The sequence below is a fragment of the Talpa occidentalis genome, unplaced genomic scaffold (genome assembly GCF_014898055.3).
Source record: "Talpa occidentalis isolate TD23 unplaced genomic scaffold, MPIMG_talOcc4v2.1 talOcc4.5, whole genome shotgun sequence".
Lineage (NCBI taxonomy): Eukaryota > Metazoa > Chordata > Mammalia > Eulipotyphla > Talpidae > Talpa > Talpa occidentalis.
Window position 1 is genome coordinate 27,460,389 of NW_023604861.1, and position 19,937 is coordinate 27,480,325.

The following is a 19,937-nucleotide window of genomic DNA, read 5'->3' on the forward strand; positions in this document are numbered from 1 at the left end:
CAGCTCCTCTCCCACAGGTCCCCAGTCCTCCCTAATGCCATACAAACCCCATGAGACCTAGGCAAGAAGCAGTCTCCCGCATACTCAGGCTCACCCCAGCATCAGACCTGTACAGGACAACAAACCTTCGAAATGGCTCCAAGATCCCTGGTTGCAGGCTGACTCCCATGGGCCAGGCTTCCACTTCACCCTAGCATCAAGACACCCACATGGGCGAACTTCCTGTCTGGTTTCCATGAATCTAAGTTCTCAAAATATCCTGAAACCAAATCTGACCCTATGGACCCAGATGCCTGACTTGACTTAGTGGTCCTTATTGCCGTGTTGTACAGTATGAATCAAACACCTAGGTTTATCCTTGTGGATGCATATCGAGGTCAATCACCTCAAATCCAATAGTTTGAGGCTCATCTCAAGTGACCTAAAGCTCTTGGTTGCCTCCTCAGGCTCAAGTGAGTCTGACCTTATATATTAGCTGTGCCTAAGTATAAGACCTGACCACTCAAGGACCCCCACAGGAAGTCTGCCTGCAGATACTACAAGGACACCCACCCAGAATCTGCCAAAGGCATCGGGAAGAGACACCAAATTTGTCAAATGCACAGACACCAATGTGAGTTTCATGAGCTTAGTGAGTACATCACCACTAGACCTGCCTTACAAAAATGTTGGAAGGGGTTCTTTAAATGAAATTAATGACATAGAAACAAAGATATAAACGATTTGGTAAAGTTAAATATATAATCAAACTCAGTGTGATCTAAACTATAATATGATAGCGTACTAAACACTTACCCATAGCCTAAAGGTTAGAAGACAACACTATTTAAGATAACTATATTAATAAAATTTATTTAATGATTATACTATAAAGAAGTAAATTGTGACATCAAAATATGGCACAGGGAGCCAAAAAGTAAGGTTTTTTTTTTTATATCATCAAACTTAAGTTGTTATCAGTTTAAAATAAGCAATTATACTCATAAGATATTTTATGTAAGCTCGATGGTAATCACAAAGCAAAACCTATGGTAGATACTTAAAGGAATTAAAAGATAACACTATAGAAACTCATCCATTCGTAAAGACAGCAAAAGAGGAAGAAAGGAACAAGTGAATGTCAAAGCTGTAAGAAAACAACAAGGATGTCATTATAAATCCTTATCTATCAATAATTACTACACGTATAATTAAATTAAATTATCTGATAAAAACAATAGAGTGGATGAATGGCTTGAAAATGAGAGTCAATTATATGTTCCCCATAGTATGTTCATTTCATCTTTAACAACACACATAGCTCTCAAACTGAAGAGATGGAAAATGATAATCCGAACAAATAAAAACCAAAAAAGATCAAGGACAGCTATATTTATATCGAACAGAATAGACTGTAAGCCAAAAATGATAATAATAGACAAAAGTGGTCATGACATTTTTGATAAGGGTATCAGCTCATCAATAGGATGCAGCAGTTGTAAGTACAAAGTATGATAATAAATTCAATATATATGTGCATAAAGTCATCATATTGTACAGCAAACTTACAAATGTCAATAATACCTCAATAAAAGAAGCTAGAAAACTTTCTTTTGCTTTCCCATCATGTATACATCATTTTAATGTCTTCTTTTTGCCTACCAATGATATTCAGCAGTACATGAAGCTCCCTTTCTTTCATTAATTAAGAGAAAATATTTATCAAAAATATTGTGCCATTGGTCTATACCATTTTGGTGAGGCAAAAGGATTATTAAACATGATACTTCTCATGATGTTTGCAATAATCTTGAGGAAGACAGAGTAACCCATAGGATAATTAAGAAATACTATAATTGCAAATAACAGCAACTGAAATATGTGGTTTTGATTCCAAATGCAGGAAATAATCAATAAATAAATGAATAACATGATAATTATGAAAGTTTTCATGGCCACCCCTGTGGCACAGCGGGTTAAGCTCAACACTGTGAAGCTGTCCGTGGAGGCAGCGCAGGTTCTATTCCCAGCCCAGCCAGGTAGCAACTCACATGGTGCAGCAGACCTCACCTGTCTCCAGCTGCTCCCCTTGCTCCGTCTGCCTGATCTGCTCCTTACTCTGTCTCTGGAGAATCCTCTCACCCTTCCGCGCTGCTGGGCTGTACCCCAGCTCTTTGTATACATAAATAAATCTTAAAAAAAAAGAAAAAGTTTTCAGGGCCTGCCTCGTGGCGCAGGTGGATGAGTGCAGCACTCTGAAGCTGTCTACAGCCTCTGCAGTGCTGGTTCGATCCCCGCCGGCCTTGGAGCAACCCACATGGTGAGCAGACCTCTCCTGTCTCACCCTCTGCTCCCCTCAGCAGTGTATTTCCTCAGTCTGCCCGTTCTGTTTCCCACTCTGTCTCTGGTGAACCCTCTCTCCTCCCACATCTCTGGCTTAAACCCCAGTTCTTGTATGCATAAATAAATAAATCTTTTAAAAAAAAGAGGGGGACAACAGAAGTCAATGATGGAGGTCATGACTATGACAACGACGACAGCGATGATAATGATGCTGGTGAACACTCACTGTGTATGTGCCCATTCTTTTTGAAGCACTTTGCATCTATTAAATCATTTTGACCTGCTGGAAAGGGAAATTCTTATTTTCCCTGCTTTTTCTTCTATAGAAATAATAATGGAGAAATGAAGACATTTATTCAAGTTATGCATTTAATAAGGAGTGAAAATGAAATTCAGTGCTAGGCAGTCTGGCTACACAAGTCATGCATTAATAACTACAATTGACTACCTATCACAATTTACAAAGTTAGTTCTAAAAAATCATACACTGTTAGAAAATATATTTAAAAAAAAACAGGCAGACAAAAAACTGATTGATCTAGGAAGCTGATAGAGTTAACCCAATCATTAAATAAGGATTGTATTATTATAGAGTAAGATAAGTACTCAGAAACATTTTCAAGAAGAGTGTCATAAGTTAGGTTCCCTGGAATTAGACAGGAGATTGAATTCAGTTTACATGACTTATTTAAATTTCCTCAGAAGAAAGGAAATAGGATGGAAAAAAGGAAGGGGTAAATAAGGATATAGTCTCAGCAGAACCTCACTGCATCTTTACCCAAGACAAGTTTCAGACCCTGAGAAAAGGCAGAATTTTATAACATGGTTTTATTAGTGATTTCCAGAGTTCTCGCCATTGGTTGAGAGTTGGGAATGAGCTGTGGAGGTTGGAGGATAAAGTAAGAGGAACATGAGTATATAGACTCCCAACAAGTGAGACAGTCTCTTGGACCATGTGACTCTACAGAGACAGAGAAGCTAAGAAGTAAGGTGCTAATGTCACTTGCACTGGTGGCATAAGTATTCCTCATAATAGAGTCTCAGTTGCAAAGTCTGATATAAAAGGAGAGTTTCATCTGATATAGGCAATGAAGCACAAGGAAATACACTTGATGACTTCATCATATCTATTATGAAATTTCCTTCTACTGGTGATGCATCAATTAGAAACAAGGATTTAAATATGAATGGAAATCTCATAGAGGAGACTGAATTCAGTTCAGGTCCTCCTGAAAAGCTCCTGGGGCAACTGGTGGCCAATTTTGGATGATAGGCATTCAAGATAGAAGGCACAATTTAGAGCCATCATAACTTCCATAATAAAGGCCCTTCTCAAGGATGATTATGAAACAGCAAATATTAAGCCCAGAATTTAGATTACTAAGGAAACAACCTGTGGTGAAGGGGAAGAGTCAAGGAGTCAGAATAGAAGTTAGTGAATAAAAGTAAATTTAGATAAGAAATTCTACACTGTGTTAGCTGAAAAGGGATTTAGAGGAGTGGGAGGTTGATAATGTCAAACACCACAATAAATTGGAGAGGGGCTTAGTAAAGTTTAATAGAAATGGAAGGAAATAAATTTGTTGTGACCTCAATAAGAGATTTTCCAGAATGGTTTCATGCATTCACTTATTTATGCACTTTTTTCTCCTGCTTTCATTACATTAATGAAAGCTATATATGCACGTATAAAGATATTACTTCTGTTTTGCATCGTGCCACTCTTCTAAAATCTAATTCAAATATTATTTTCCACAGAATCCAATATAAACTTTTCTGTGTTTGTTTTGCCAGGTTAGAGACATATAGCATATTTTGTATATTTATAGTTGCTTGAGAAGATTTCATGTAATTAAGATTGAATTCTGTGTCACATTTTTTCTTCATAAGATGTGACGTTGCTGAAAATAAAACTCTTACATTACTTTATGTCAATATACTTCTTTGTTATAGGAAAGATGTGTGTGTATGAATATATGTATGTTTATATATACATTGATGTGGTTTGTAGTAATTTATGTATCAGTTCATAAGATTGATCATTTGACACTGATTAATAAAATTGCTATGTAATAAATATTTGAAATATACATGTCATAATATTGTGTCAAATTTTAAGAATATAAGGAATTGATACCTTATGTCGATCTTTCTTACTCTCTTTTCTCTTACAATGTTCTTAGAAAGAAAAGTGACTCCAAAATTTACTGTTCTTTAGATTACAGATGTAAGCATAACAACTAGGTCTTTTGACATATGCCAATCACTTTTTGAGTATTTACTTACTTTTGGGAATACAAACATCTTATGTTTTCCTTGTTTCATTCCTGTTATTTTTCCAATGTGCCCTTAATGTACATGTGTAAACTCATGCATATTTCTATTTTTTAAATATTAAGAAGTACAAATTTTATACTGATTCCTCCAACATTAACCTAACATTATAGGGTTTAAGAAATGTTCTCTCCCTTTTCATATTTGTAATTCTATTTCTATCAATGAGTAACTTTTCTCTTTGATCTTCAAAAATATACTAATTTCATTTACTCAGAAAGAAATTCCAGAATTAATGCAAACAACTATGAAAAATACACATCAATTACAGTACGCTTATTTCCAATTATCTTTCTTTAGGAAGTAATGCCAACTGCTATGCTGAAATATTTTTAAAATTTACACTTCCACTAAAATTTGTTAAGTATATGAAAATCTTAACACTCATTAAAAGGAAAACAAATCACTAAAAACCAAAATACATATTTTTTAATTATAAAAAAGTTGTTGGCATAAAATAATTAAGAAATTAAAAACCTGGGCCTCCCTGGTGGCACAGCGGTTGAGCGCTGGGTTGCGAAGCTGCCCATGGCCTCTGCAGTGCCGGTTCAATCCCTGGCCCTGGGGCAAGGGTTCCACATGGCGCGCAGACCTGTTCTGCTGCCCGCTGCTCCCCTCAGCAGTATACTTCGGTCCTTCTGCCTGCTCTGCTCCTGGCTCTGGCTCTGGTGAATTCTCTCACCCTCCCGCGCCTCTGACTGTACCCAGTGCTTGTATAAATAAAGAAATAAATAAATAAATCTTAAAAAAAAATAAAAAAAATTAAAAACCTGAAAATTAAAATGTTGCTTTCTTTTTATACTCTCCTTTTTTAGAAGAGTGGACAGTATTTCTATACAACTAAAATGTAATACATGGGGAAAAGAAAGAAAATATAATCTATGATAAAGAGTGACATCACTCAATGAAAACCAGCCTACATATAATTTAGTTGTTAAACTTATCCATGAAGGACATTAAATTAAATAGTAACAAATTTTGAAATAGCTACAGAAAAAAAAAAAAAAGATATAATAAACAAAACAATGGGAATATCAAGAGAGATTTGGAAAAAAAATAAAGATTTATTTATTTATTTATACAAGAACCAGGGTATAGGCCAGATGTGCAGAAAGGGGAGAGGATTCACCAGAGACAGAGTGGGGAACAGAACAGGCAGACTGATGAAATACACTACTGAGGGGAACAGCGGGAGTGACAGGAGAGGTCTGCTATGCCATGTGGGACCCTTGCCGGCCAGTAAGGATGGAACCCGCGTTACAGAGGCTGACTACAGCTTCACAGCGCTGTGCTCAACCACCTGTGCCAGCAGGGGAGGCCCGAGATTTGGAAAATTTTAACACTTGAAATTAAGTATAGTTAAACACCCCAGAGTAAAAGATAGATTGTGTCTAAAATGAACCAATAGTCAACAATCTGTGAGTTACACTTAATTTTTGAAATATATGTAATGAGAGTCCTAGAAAGAGAATTCTGTGTATGTTTAATCAAAATTCATTTTGACTTATCTGAAGCTCTCAAAAAATTTAGTGTAAACTGATTTTGAAGAATAAAAACCCACAATAATTAAATAAAAATAAAGGAGAAGGATTGATTTATTGGTTATAAAGACATTTATAATTATGTTTTGGCACAAGAACAGTCAAATAAACAAAAAAGAAAAGAAATTGAAAAGAGAACACATATATTCAGATCACAAATACATGATATACATAGTAGTAATCCACTAGGACAAATTACTTTCTTTAGTAGATAATCTGCTAAAAAGTGGTGAAACTATAAAGAGAAATAAATTTGAATTTCTATCCAAAAGGAAAGCTCGAAATGTGAAAGGAAAAAATACTAAAAAATTATAAAAGAAAATATACCAAAATGCTTTGTGACCAAAGGTTGGAAAAAAATTCCTAAATCAATTTTTCAAGCACACCCCTCCATAATGCAATAAGTAGATAGATAAAAGATGGCGGCTTGAGAGAGAGACAGAGAGAGAGATGATAGACAGGTAGATAAGGATGGAAAGATATTCATATGTGCTGTGTACTTGTTGACAGCATTTTTACACTTTGCATTCATGACCTAAACTAGATCCTATGACTCTTTCAGGCTTGTTCTGAGTTCAGTCTCCGACTACTTTGCTGCCATGTTTACAAGTGATGTTTGTGAGGCCAAGCAAGAGGAGATCAAGATGGAAGGCATAGACCCCAATGCCCTCTGGGATCTTGTCCAATTTGCATATACAGGTACAGTAAAAAACATATACCTTCACTTTGATGTATGAAATAAGATTTAACAATAAAAAAAAAAAAAGTTGAACAATTTCCATTTGGAAAACCATGAATGGGACTAGAAGTGATTATGCTAAGCAAAAATAAGCCAGAAGGAGAAAGGCAAATACCAGATGGGTTCACTCATATATGCAATATAGAGAAACTAAAGAAAGGCTCAGGCAAACCAAGCCAAGAGCAAACCCTAATAATCTGGCGCAAAATTTTAGGCTTATAAAGGGAACTGGAGAAAGTGGAGCACAAAGGGGAGGGGGCTAAAGGAATATGACTGAGAACTGTTGGTAGGTGTGGCGTGGTAACATATGTCTGAAGTGGTTTGACCCTATACTTCTGAATCAGGCAGTATTATAACTAATGTTACCTCAATTAAAAAAAAAACTGGGGGAGATAGGAGTGCTACATCCCTTGATGTTGCCATTTCAGAGAGACAGCTTCCAGACCCATGAGAAAAATAATCCTGCATTGTAAAACCTGCATGGGGCTTTTAAAATGATTTACATCTCAAAAGAGTAGAGAGAGAATTTACAATTACAAGTTTCATAAAGTGGATGCTTTAAGAAAAGTGAGGTTAAAGGCCTAGAGTCAGGAAGAAGTCTGTCTAAATTCTCACACTGAAGGAAGTTAAGACCTGCTTGGTCAATTTCAATTTGTATGCAACCTGAAATAGTAATATAAAGGATCATTGGCCTCTCAGTAAGAGATTGCAGGCATAACCACATTATTGTTTCCTTGAAAGGGAAAGAATTACGAAGCTTACAATTTAGGGATCCTTCCAGCAACAGAAAGGCATAGATCCAACAGTTACAGCCTCCATTGCCTGGCAGCCTTGCATTTCTCATGTGCAAAACTAGGTCAAAAGACAGTCATCATAGTGCTGCACAAAGTTGGAAAGTATTTCAAAGCTCCCTGCTGAATGTAATGACCCAGATTTGGCTCTGCTTTGTGGAGGACAGATGGTATACAAAGCTGCCCTTCAGTTGCCACTTTGGCCTTTTCTGTGATATCCATATTTCCCTGGTGGTTGAATAACTTCCAATTGTTCATTTATAGACATGTTTAGATTAGCATCATTTACATGGTAATAGTGGGAGAATATTAGTCAAAACATAAACTATCTTGTCTTTGGTACATGCAATGTAACAAATTATAACAATAGAAGAGAGATCAAGTGAGCAATGGCTTAGCAGGAAAGAATGACGGTACCTGTGTCTATTTTGCCAGCTTGTTAGTTGATCTCTAAGAGTTTTCTCGAAAGGTTAAAAATAAATGCATCACAGTAAAGGGCGAAATGAATGAGCTGCAAGAATTATAAAGTGTCAGTCATTCAGTAGTATTTTCTTAAAATATTAGGTGGAAGAGGTTTTAGAGAAATTTGGAAAATCAGCTGTCAAGAATTGATAGTTAACTATATATGAAGTCATGTGTTCACCAGAGAGTGATGAGTGTTTCAAACTGATTTAAATGAAGGAACCATGAGATCTAGACAGTCTATAAAACTTGTAAAAACAGTGTGTAGTTGATTTATTTCATTAGGTTAGAAATTAAGGAAAAATTAATGGATAAAAAGTAGCTTTGATTGAATTTTTGACTCAGATATGCCTCAATGATTGTAGAATTTAATAATTTTTGATTTGAAGAGAGATGACTGGACCTTAAAGAATTTCCTCTAGTGAACAATTATGCATGGCAAGATATTGGAGAAACCCCATCCTAATCATTCCTCTTTTTCTATAATTTTATTTATTTTAAAAAGAGATAGGGATTTTTTTTGTTTATAATAATCCATCTGATTAATACTAGTGAAGATTGTTCGATTGTTCTAGCATTATTTTGTAAAACATCATCAGAAATATGAAATCAGAGAAAAAATGTTTATATTTTCTCATTCTACTTTCAAATTATATAGGAAGTTAGAAATGTATAGGACTTTAGAAATTCCATCCTGAACATTACACATTCTACAGATGAACATTTTTCACTGGCTAAGTATGATGCAAAACAGACTACCCAAACTTTTTTTTATAGTTGCATATTAATATTTTCAATAATCGTTCACAAAACCATCATGAGGTGAATCAGAACTTTGTTTCCTTTTAAGTTAATGTGAAGGGACAGATTTTTTTTTTTCATTGCTTAAGAGCCTTTGAACTTTTTAATGCAACCCTGTCAGTGAGATAAAGTATTCTGACAAAAATCATTAGTAAAATGTTGAATCTATTACTAGAATAAATGTCAGACAAATTGAAAGGCATTTTCTCTACTGAGTTGATGTTTTTTGTAGAGTATCAGTTATGATGGAATTCCTTAGAGTAGCTTGTGACTATTTGCCCTCAAAAGAGTTGGGGTAGCTTAAATTGAGTCCCATGTTGCTATACAGAGGCTCACTACGGCTTTGGTTCATTCTTCCTTCCAATATAATGCTTGTTTCTGCAGGTGGCAATGGTGCCTACTATTCAAAATCATAAATGTTGAATAGTTTTTGTGCTTTGGTGCATTGACTTATTCTCAAGTTCTACTACATGCCTACTATGTGTTAGTAGACCACAAATGGGCTCTGGGAACAATAGGCTAAATTATATACACTCTCTTCACTTAGGGGACTTTAGTTTACCTTATGGCACTTTCTAATATACAGTTCATAATTATCCTTTGTTATCTTGTTCTAGTATGATATGATAGTAGGATATATACATCTCCTAATATTTTTTCATTAGAAAACAGTGTACACTGGGCCTCCCCTGGTGGTGCAGCGGTTGAGCGCTGGGCAGCGAAGCTGCCCGCAGACTGTGCGGCACCTGTTCATTCCCCTGCAGCCGGTCGAGGGTCCCACATGGCAGACAGACCTCTCCTGCCTCGCCCGCTGCTCCCCTCAGCAGTGTATTTCGTCAGTCTGCCTGTTGTGTTCCCTGTTCTGGCTCTGGTGAATTCTCTCACCCTCTCATGCTTCTGACTGTACCCAGTGCTTGTATAAATAAATAAACAAACAAACAAACAAACACCAAATTTTGAGGGCTACCATTTTGCTTGTCTGCGTGTGTATGTTTCAGTTCTAGCCCTAAATTGATGGTCACATTGTGAAAATAAAAGAGGAAATAAGAGAGAATTTAATGTATTTGAAAAGGCTGTTCTGGGGTTCACCATAATTTAAAGTTGCTTTCAGGCTGATAGAAATTCCCTCTGGTTTATCTTTTACATAGTCCCTACTATCCTGACATGCTTGAAAATATACTGTGTTCATTCGCGTGTAAGGAAATAGAGTTCTAACAAATATGTGAGATGGGATTGCAAGGTTACGAGCAAAGCGTCAGGTCCTGTAGAGTACTGATAAGGACAGGTTTTTTAAAAAGGAAGCTGTCCATCTAGCAGTGGTGTTAAGAAGAGGGGTAGAAAATTAAACTGCCAAATGGCAAACTTTTAATCATACGGAGGAGTTAAATTCCTTGTTAAAAAAATAAAAGTTTGTGTAGTACTAAACTTAATTAAAGTGATGGTACATGTTAAGGAATGTAAAAATAGCTTCTGCTTTACTACCAGACACTTGAATGAAATAAATATACACATATAGGATCTGAGATGTTTAATGTTCTACTTTAATATTAAAAAGTATATATCAATATATTTAGCTTGGACTAAACATTCCAAACTCCCTTCAGAATTTTTTATTGTAATTAAAAGTAAATTCTTGTTTCATTTTTATTACTTGTTTAATTCAAGTGGCATGAATTATGCAAGCACACTAGTTTTTAATAGATGTGAAAATTCTATGCTCAATTTAAGAAATCGAGTCTTTAAATACTGGCTTTATATATTACTGTCACCCACAAATTTTAAAGATTGAGTCCATAATTTTCATAATGTTGAAATAACTTAAATGCTGTGTAAGGAAAATAACAAAAATAAGTAAAATAAATTAGCTGCATTGCATATGATCATCAAATACTATTTCCCTCCCTTATTTTTTTTAAAAAACCCTCTATGTGTGTATGTGTATGTATCTGTAACACATAATATCAAAAAGGGAAATTATTGTAACAAATAGATAATCAAGAGGTATATTTTGTGAATCTTATGTAGCTTTTTATTGTTACTAAACTGAATTTTTGCTTTATGCAATAGGATTTCATAGATGCCTTGAAAAAGAAATAGGTCTGTGAAAATATTTAGTATCTGTTAAGGAAGGGTTATGATTATACACTGAAGCTCATATTTAATTTCTGAGTTTCCAAGTAAGGCAAATCTCTAAGGTCTGATCTAATCAATCAAACTCAATTGGATTCAAAATATATTTAATTTATACAGAAAGGAAACATCTATACTGAACTGAAGAATATGTTTCACCTACAAATATCCTAAAGTGTTCAATTCTGTAATGAACATATTTGTGGTGGGTCTGATATGCAGGTTGGCAAAGTGATGTGACCTTTACAGTAGAATTTTGAGTAACTCATTATAATCATGTACTGATCCTTTTTGCTTGTTGCTGTTCTCCCAACCAAAATTCCCTTGAGAATTGAGTGACAGGCTGTTTTAGATTAAACTCTTTGATAGGTACTGTATTAAATCTATGCAGCTGACTAGGAAGAGAATTAGCAGCTATGATTTACTAACATTAGGACACAGAGGAATATACCACCATTACATCGGAACTTTTCTAAGACTGGCCAGACAAACCGATTAATATTGACAGATTAATAGGAGAAAAGCCCAAAATTCAATAGCAAACTTACAGAGAATTCACATGGTAGTAAATTCGAAAGAGTAATGGCACAGATGGGGATATTTATACCGCGTTTAGGTATCTAAGTCATCAAGGAGGGAAAAGGTGGTACTTCACACAACAGATAGGAGGTGATGATCTCCGCACTTAAAGATGAGATTCTCACATAGAGAGGACATGTTCATTGATAAACCTATATTCACTTGGATGAATGGTATACCATGAACTACTACATTTTTCTGAGTCATAAAATGGGTAGCAGTGATTGTTTCTTTGATTAGGAAATAGAACAAAGGACAAAACACTTCTAAGACTTTTATTGCTTTTAAATTAAAATATTCTGCATTGCTCATAGGTACATGATAGATGTTTAATTCATATCAAGGGGGAACTTATTGGAAAACTCCTGGTCTGGGCATATTGAGAAAACAATATCTAACCCTTCTGGGGAGACTGACCTCACTAAAAGGCATACTTATTAAATTTGAGGAACTTAAACACCTATACAATAATGTATTCAAGAAAATATTCAAAGTCAATATTTTTACTGAGTGAACAATTCCTTATTGTTTCCAAATGATGGATAAGTAAGGACAGTAGATTTAAAACAATTTGAGTATATAAGAACCACTGACATTATTGGTTCTGATATGACAGACAATGGAATTTCTAAAGACAAATGTAGGGAGGTAGTAATGGATAAAAAAGATGATCTTTCTTGTTGTGACTACTTTTTTACTGATCCTTACATAAATATTGCCCTAACTTTCTAAAGAGTAAACCCTTGAACTATGAGATATAGTTAGTACTCACAAAATGTACACCATGATTTTCTTGTGGCAGAAAGCATGTAAACATCTTTTATTGGTTAATAAGCTCCTAGACTACAGAATTACACATATATTGATTGTCATTGTTCCTAAAATTAGTTTGCTATGTTCATTAGAGGACAAGCATGATTTTCTTTGGGGGTGAGGAAAAATGGAGAGATATTAGAGAAAGAAGGGAGAAATCAGGATGCCAGTAATTTAGCACATATTACAATAAGGATCAATTTGATGTTCACAAAAGTCTTAATTGTAGTAAGCATCAGCTTATATTGTTAACAGCTAAAAATAAATGTACACTTACTAAAAAATTAAATGTTGCAAACCAAAATTTCCTGAACTCTCTTGTCCTTTTTGGAACTCAAAGTCTTTTAGATTTATTGATACAAATATTTATTGATTTAGTAAATAAATGACAGAGAATATACAAATCTCCCATGTAGAATCCAAATCACCTATGTAATTGCTCTGTCTTCATGGAGATAGCATATAATTTTATACTTCATTAGTGTGTCTGTACATAGGGGGCTTCTTCCAGAGAGCACAGGATGGGAACAAGTGTAAGAGTAACTTTGTAGTTCAGGAACATGACAAATACTACCTCTACCAAAGGATCCAAGTTGACGTCAACACTGATAACTCATGTGGACAGTAAGTACTCTTGATTTGATGTAAAGAAACCAAAAGCCCATACTCCCAGTGCAATCATAATCAGACAGATTCCAATTGAGGAATATTCTGGAAAACACTTGACCACTACTCCTCATTTTATACTTACATTATACATTTATATAAAATTCACTGATGAAATTTTTAAATATAAAGGACTTGAGGCAATTTATCATCTTGTTAAGTAAAGCACTCTTATGACTGAAAAATAAGTCAAAGCTATCAAAAATAAGGAAAGTCTGAGAAACTGCTACAGAAAAGAGGAGTCTGAGGATATATATAATGATTCCATGAAATATATTGTGCATGGGATTCTGGAATAGTAGAAGGGCATTAGGTAAGAGAATCTAAGGAAGTAATGTATGAATTCTAGTTAATGATACTATAACAATAATGATTCATTAATTTATGATAAAATATTAATAACATGGGAAAAGTTTGTGCTATATGAAAAGTATCATTCATATCTTTGTTAATTTTCTGTAAATTTAAAAGTACTCTAAGATAAAAGTTTATTTCTAAATCCCTATTGATTACTAAGATGGAAATATTTAATTTTAATTTCTAGTGTGACAATGATATTATTTCTCTTTCTTTCCCAAATGGTAGACATGGTAACAGAATCTCAGATGGTTAGATAGGTATAGATCAATAAATAATTTAATTTGCCTCAGGCATTTTATAGGCAGTTTTTGTACCTATGTGATCAACACATTCATGTTTTTCAATGTCACTGATGTATTTTTTTTTTTAAGATTTATTTATTTATTTATACAAGCACTGGGTACAGTCAGAAGCGCGGGAGGGTGAGAGAATTCACCAGAGCCAGAGCGGGGAGCAGAGCAGGCAAAAGGACCGGAGTACACTGCTGAGGGGAGCAGCGGGCGGCACGAGAGGTCTGTGCGCCATGTGGGACCCTCCTCTGGTGGCCGGGGAGCAGCCCGGGGATCGAACTGGTGCTACAGAGGCTGCGGGCAGCTTCGCAAGCCAGCGCTCAACCGCTGCACCACCAGGGAGGCCCACAATGTCACTGATGTTATAGATGACATATACAGCACAGTTGTTAATAGGATAGCATTGTCTAATAAAGAATAGAACAGCATAGATTCATATTCTTTTATAATCTTTGTTTTTTTCCCCTTGCCATTCTATCTTATAAAGCTCCATTACAACATAGGATAAATTTAATTATATCTTCTTACAGAAAATAAGACAAGTCAACTGATAAGTGATTGGAACACCCCAAATAATAATAATAATTAAAAAAAATACAGTTTACTTAAGGTGAGACTACAGATAAATGTAGCATACATTGAAGGTACTCTATTCCAAAGTCACTCAATTCTTAAACCCCAGTTTATAAAAGGGAGAATGACTCTATCAATATAATGTGTAAAGATTCAAAATAAATCATTAGGATTTTATTGCATTGTTAATTACTGACTTATTCATGGTCATATGGTACAATTTTTGCCAAGGCAATATGAAGAAAAGACTTTTGGGAGAAATTTTAGTAAATATTTCTTCAGTGATACAAGAGAAATATACATGAAGGGATATTTCCTTATTTTTTTTTTTTAATGTGTGTTTTCTATCTGAATCTGAAACTTGAAACTATGGCAACCATGAGGGAAACAGCAAAGCACTTGAGGAGACAGCTATTTCCTAATGATGTGTTGAGCCTTTCAGTTAATCAGTTCTAAAGACAACATTCCCCTAGACCTGTCAAGATGTTATAAATATTTCCTCATTATTTAAGAAATCTTTTCTCAGGGTTTTCTCTTACAATAGTCATAAATGTCCTAGCTACCTGAAGTTTCATCCAAGTAACAGATATCTTTTAATCAATTTTCTTTGGTGCCTAAAGTAAAAAAAAAAACAGATTTTTTCCTCTTAGTACACTCAAAGCTATTTGGGTGTAATATGCCTTAAAATTTAACTTTGAATGAATATATAGAATACTAATATATAGAATTACTTTTCTTAACAGTATTCATGGTTTTTTTAAGTTCATTTTAAGTCAAATAGTTGGCACATTTTGCTTTTTTGCCTTTTAAGTCTATCAGATAAGTGGCCAGGTTATAGATATATCATGCGTGGGGTAGCTCAATTTGTGTGTATTCAAGCTCAACATTTGCTAATATTCCATTTGTGCCTTCTGGCTTTTACAAATGGATCCTTTCATGGATCTATTCCAAGTTGAAACAAGTAGAACATTTTAACTTATTGAAATAAACAATGTTTATATTCTCTAAATTTGAATCCAAAATTGCCAATAAATAACTTTTGAAGATTACAGAAAAATTATGAGACCTTCAAAGTTCTTTTTTGTAGGGGAATGTATGGGAAAATGCCCTGCTAAAGTTGTATCTAAACTATTATAAAGCTCTGTGCTAGACCCAATATTGGAATTTGGACTAAATAATTGCTTGTTTATACAAATAAATATTTTACATCTCGTGTTGTGTAATAAAAATAATATCTCTGACTCACTTTTTTTTCTTTTTTTAAAAGATTTATTTTATTTATACAAAAACAGGGGTACAGGCCAGATATGCGGGAGGGTGAGAGGATTCACCAAAGACAGAACGGGGAACAGAATAGGAAGACTGACAAAATACAATGCTGAAGGGAGCAGCGGGTGAGACAAGAGAGATCTGCTCGCCACGTGGGTTGCTCTGAGTACAGTGGAGATAGAACCAGCACTGCAGAGGCTGCAGACAGCTTCACAATGCTGTGTCCAACCACTTGCACCACCAGGGAGGCCCCTGACTCACTTTTAAAATGTCAGTATGAAAAGATAAAGACATAGTTGCAAATACTACTATGTGTATCTTTTTTCATTTATTTTAGGGTTAATCACATAGGCGACTCTGCTTAGCATATAAACAAATTCCACACAATCATAAGGAAATAGGTGGTCAGTATAAATCATATTGTTTTACCAAAGTTGATGCGCAGTGGGGAATTTGTATTGTTAATGGAATTTGTATTGTTAATGCCATTAATTAACAGCAAATCTTTCAAGTAGGCCTTTCAAAGAGTGCAGTTCAGGACTACTGTATTCTTTTCTTCACAAGTGCTAGTGAGAAAAACTAGTTAATTAAAATTAAAGAAATTTATGCTCCCAATTTTATGAATTCACAGTAAAATGAAGTATATGAAAATCGTACCAACTGGCTAGTGGGAGATTGTTGGTATACTTTGGTGGTGATTGTGGTGCAGTAACGTATATCTGATGAAGTGTGTACTTAAATCCCTAAATCAAGTATAGTGATGCAAACCAGTATTAATTCAATAAAATACAATTTAAAAATAAATAAAAGCTATACTGGTCCTCCCTGGTGGTGCAAGGGGTTAAGCACACTGCTGTGAAGCTGTTCACAGCCTCTGCAGCATGAGTTCGATCCCTGGGTGGCCAGGGAGCTGCCCACATGGCGAGGCAGATCTCTCCTGTCTTGCCTGCTGCTCCCCTCAGCAGTGTACTTCATTCATTCTGTCTGTTCTGTTCCCTACTGTGTCTCTTGTGAATCCCCCCACCCCCTGCATATATGGCCTGTACCCCAGCTCTTGTATGCATAAATAAATCAATCTTTAAAAAAATGCTATACCACATGCACTCATCCCTTTAATATGATTTTCACAAGATCTATGCTAAGAAGTATGCAACCATCATTTTTATGATCTTACTCAAAAGTCTGAAAAACTCTTCTCAAGATCTTAAGTTATTTAGTTATTTTGGTAAACATACTTGGTATATATTGTGATATATATATAAATCATATCTAGATCAATTATAAATAATAATTAATATATTCATGTTATTTCTCTATATTTTTATTATAGGCACATAGTTAATAAATCAAACTCTTAAATTGTCAAACTGTAAAATATGGGAATTTATAGCTTATAAAATGCTTTTTATTTAATATAATAATCCATAAACCTTAAACTATATATCAAAATATTTGTACTTATATAATTAATCTTAAAATCATTGAAACTGAGGTGAATTCTTCAACTTCAGATGAATATTCTATTTCAGTTTTTATTGAATAACATTACTGATAATATAAACTACAGACTCCTAGTGGAATTTTATCGCTATCAGCAAATGAATGCCCTGCCAAATTATTATTCAATATTCTATAGCTGATAATATCTGAACAATAAGATGTTTGCACATTTAGTAAAATCTTGGAATTTGAAATAGCTATTACTTTTGTAACAAAACTAGAGTTTGTGTAGTTTAATTAGTTGAAAAATTAATATGTAATCCAAAGAACATTTTAATTTTGCTTCATTCAGTGTTCCTTTCAGTTTATTTAACTTTCCCTGCTTCTTTTCCCTTCACCTAATCCCTTGCTACACTGGGAAGCTTGATTTAGATTCCTTTGCTGTCTCAGTCTTTCAGTGAAACTCATAAATAAAACATAATATTCTTTATCTATTAAACATGTTAAGTTATGGATAAAATGTCATGTTTGAAAGCAGGGTTATCCCTCACCCAACAGATTACTTATTAATAATAAAAGAAAAATAAATCTGGCAGACCCTGCCTTAAACAAGGTACCAAATTTAATAACCACCACCAAGGGATCATTGTCGCTCTCCCTATAAACTACTGAGAAAGGCACATCACCTATCTGATGACCTAGCAAAAAAGGTTTTAGCCAGATCTCATCATGTGGAAATAAGGACAAATCCACAATGAAAAATTCTACAAAACAAGCAGTCCGAACCCTTCACTAATATAAATACCGTGAATGACAAAATTGCTGGGAGACTGTTCTAAACTACAGAAGAACTAAGGGGACCTAAAAAGTAAATGTAATATATGAATTTTGATTTCATACTGAATTTACGCAAAATCTATAAAGCATATTTTTGAATATGTTTTGCACATCTATGGGAAATACTGTATGGGAAATACATATAGAGTCTCTTCTCAGAGACTGGAGCACTCAGAGGCCTCCCCGGTGGCACAGCAGGTTGAGTGCAGTGCTGTAAGGCTGTCCACAGCCTCTGCATCGTGGGTTCGATTCCCTGCCGGCCAGGGAGATTCCCACATGATGTGGCAGACCTCTCCCGTCTCGCCCGCTGCTCTCCTCAGCAGTTTATTTCAGTCCTTCCTTCTGACTGTTCTGCTCTCTGCTCTGTCTCTGGTGAATTCTCTCATCCTTCCGTGCCTCTGGCTTGTACCCCAGTGCTTGTATAAATAAATGAATCTTAAAAAAAAAAAAAAGGAAAAGAAAAGAAGCTTAAAAAAAAAAAAGAGACTGGAACACTCGGAGAAGACTCACAGATATGGGGAGAAAGCGCTGACTCCACATAGTTACCCAGGTCAAGAATCATTTATTTCCCAGACCTCCCCAGTGGCGCAGCGGTTGAGCGCTGGGTTGCAAAGCTGCCCGCGGCCTCTGTGGTGCTGGTTCGATCCCCGGCTGCTCCCCGGCCACCAGAGGAGGGTCCCACATGGCGCGCAGACCTCTCCTGCCGCCCGCTGCTCCCCTCAGCAGTGTACTTCGGTCCTTCTGCCTGTTCTGCTCCCCGCTCTGACTCTGGTGAATTCTCTCACCCTCCCGCGCTTCTGACTGTACCCAGTGCATGTATAAACAAAACAAACAAACAAATAAATAAACATGCCTCTATTATTAAAAAAAAAGAATCATTTATTTCCCATATTTCCCATCATTTTAATGAAATGACATTGAATGACAAATGAACATTATCCAAGTCCACTGTAGTTCAGAAAATGAGGAAATACTGAAAAGCTTAGTTTTTGAGGTTAAGATAAGTGACTTAAAGAAAATTATTAATAATTATAAAGTTTGGTAGAATTAATTAAATATAATTAGCAATTTCCAACACATTTGTATATAAATATGTAAAATATGTGAATTTAACATAGATATTTCATTCAAGACATAAGTGTATATTTTCAGAAACAGTGACTCTAGTGACTCTTCTACTTTCCTAATCTTGTAAATATGTATTTTGAACATTCTCTCTCTCTCTCTTTTTTTTTTTTGCTTAATTCACAATCAAATGAATGGTTATAATTTTTTTTTTTTGCTTAATTCACAATCAAATGAATGGTTATAGTATAAAACACTTACTGATATTTTAGCCAAAACTGCATTTGTGTATAGTTGATGATTTTGAGCATCACATGAATTAAAAAACTCAAAGTGCTTAAAACCATTTTGTTGGCCATTAATGAGTTATATTTATCTTGATTATCAATCCAAATTAATATATTTTCTAGAAGATTTAAATGCTTTTTTGAATAATGCAACCATGCATGTTATTTAATTTAAGCAATTTTATAATGCTCTTCCCTTATTGTTTAGGTTGCTTGGAACTAAAAGAGGACACCATTGAAAATCTTCTTGCTGCAGCATGCCTTCTTCAGCTTCCTCAAGTAGTAGAAGTTTGCTGCCATTTCCTCATGAAGCTTTTACATCCATCTAATTGTTTAGGAATCCGAGCATTTGCTGATGCTCAAGGATGCATTGAATTAATGAAGGTGGCTCACAGCTACACAATGGTAAGGAAATTTAATATTTCAATAACAAAGATATCAGTGTATTACCAGAAATTAAAATAAATTGTCACTGCATTGAACATTTTTAGTTTAACTTGAGTTTTGTATTTGTACATTTATCTAATTGGGTAAAATGTACCCTACAGTATTTCATAATCTCAAAGTAAAAAGTCACCATAATGGACTTCATTGCTGCTTTTTGGTTTTATTTACATTTTGCACCACAAAAGCTTTTG

At 34.8% G+C, this 19,937-nt stretch overlaps 1 protein-coding gene across 1 annotated transcript in view; it reads left to right on the forward strand.

Moving 5' to 3' along the window:
- The window catches only part of KLHL1 (kelch like family member 1), a 252,037-nt gene that overhangs the window by 87,372 nt on the left and 144,728 nt on the right, over positions 1 to 19,937 (forward strand). The window contains exons 3-4 of the mRNA XM_037528954.2: positions 6,760 to 6,896; positions 19,508 to 19,704. Of these exons, the coding sequence (XP_037384851.1) occupies positions 6,760 to 6,896; positions 19,508 to 19,704 (334 nt within the window). The remainder of the gene's footprint in view (positions 1 to 6,759; positions 6,897 to 19,507; positions 19,705 to 19,937) is intronic.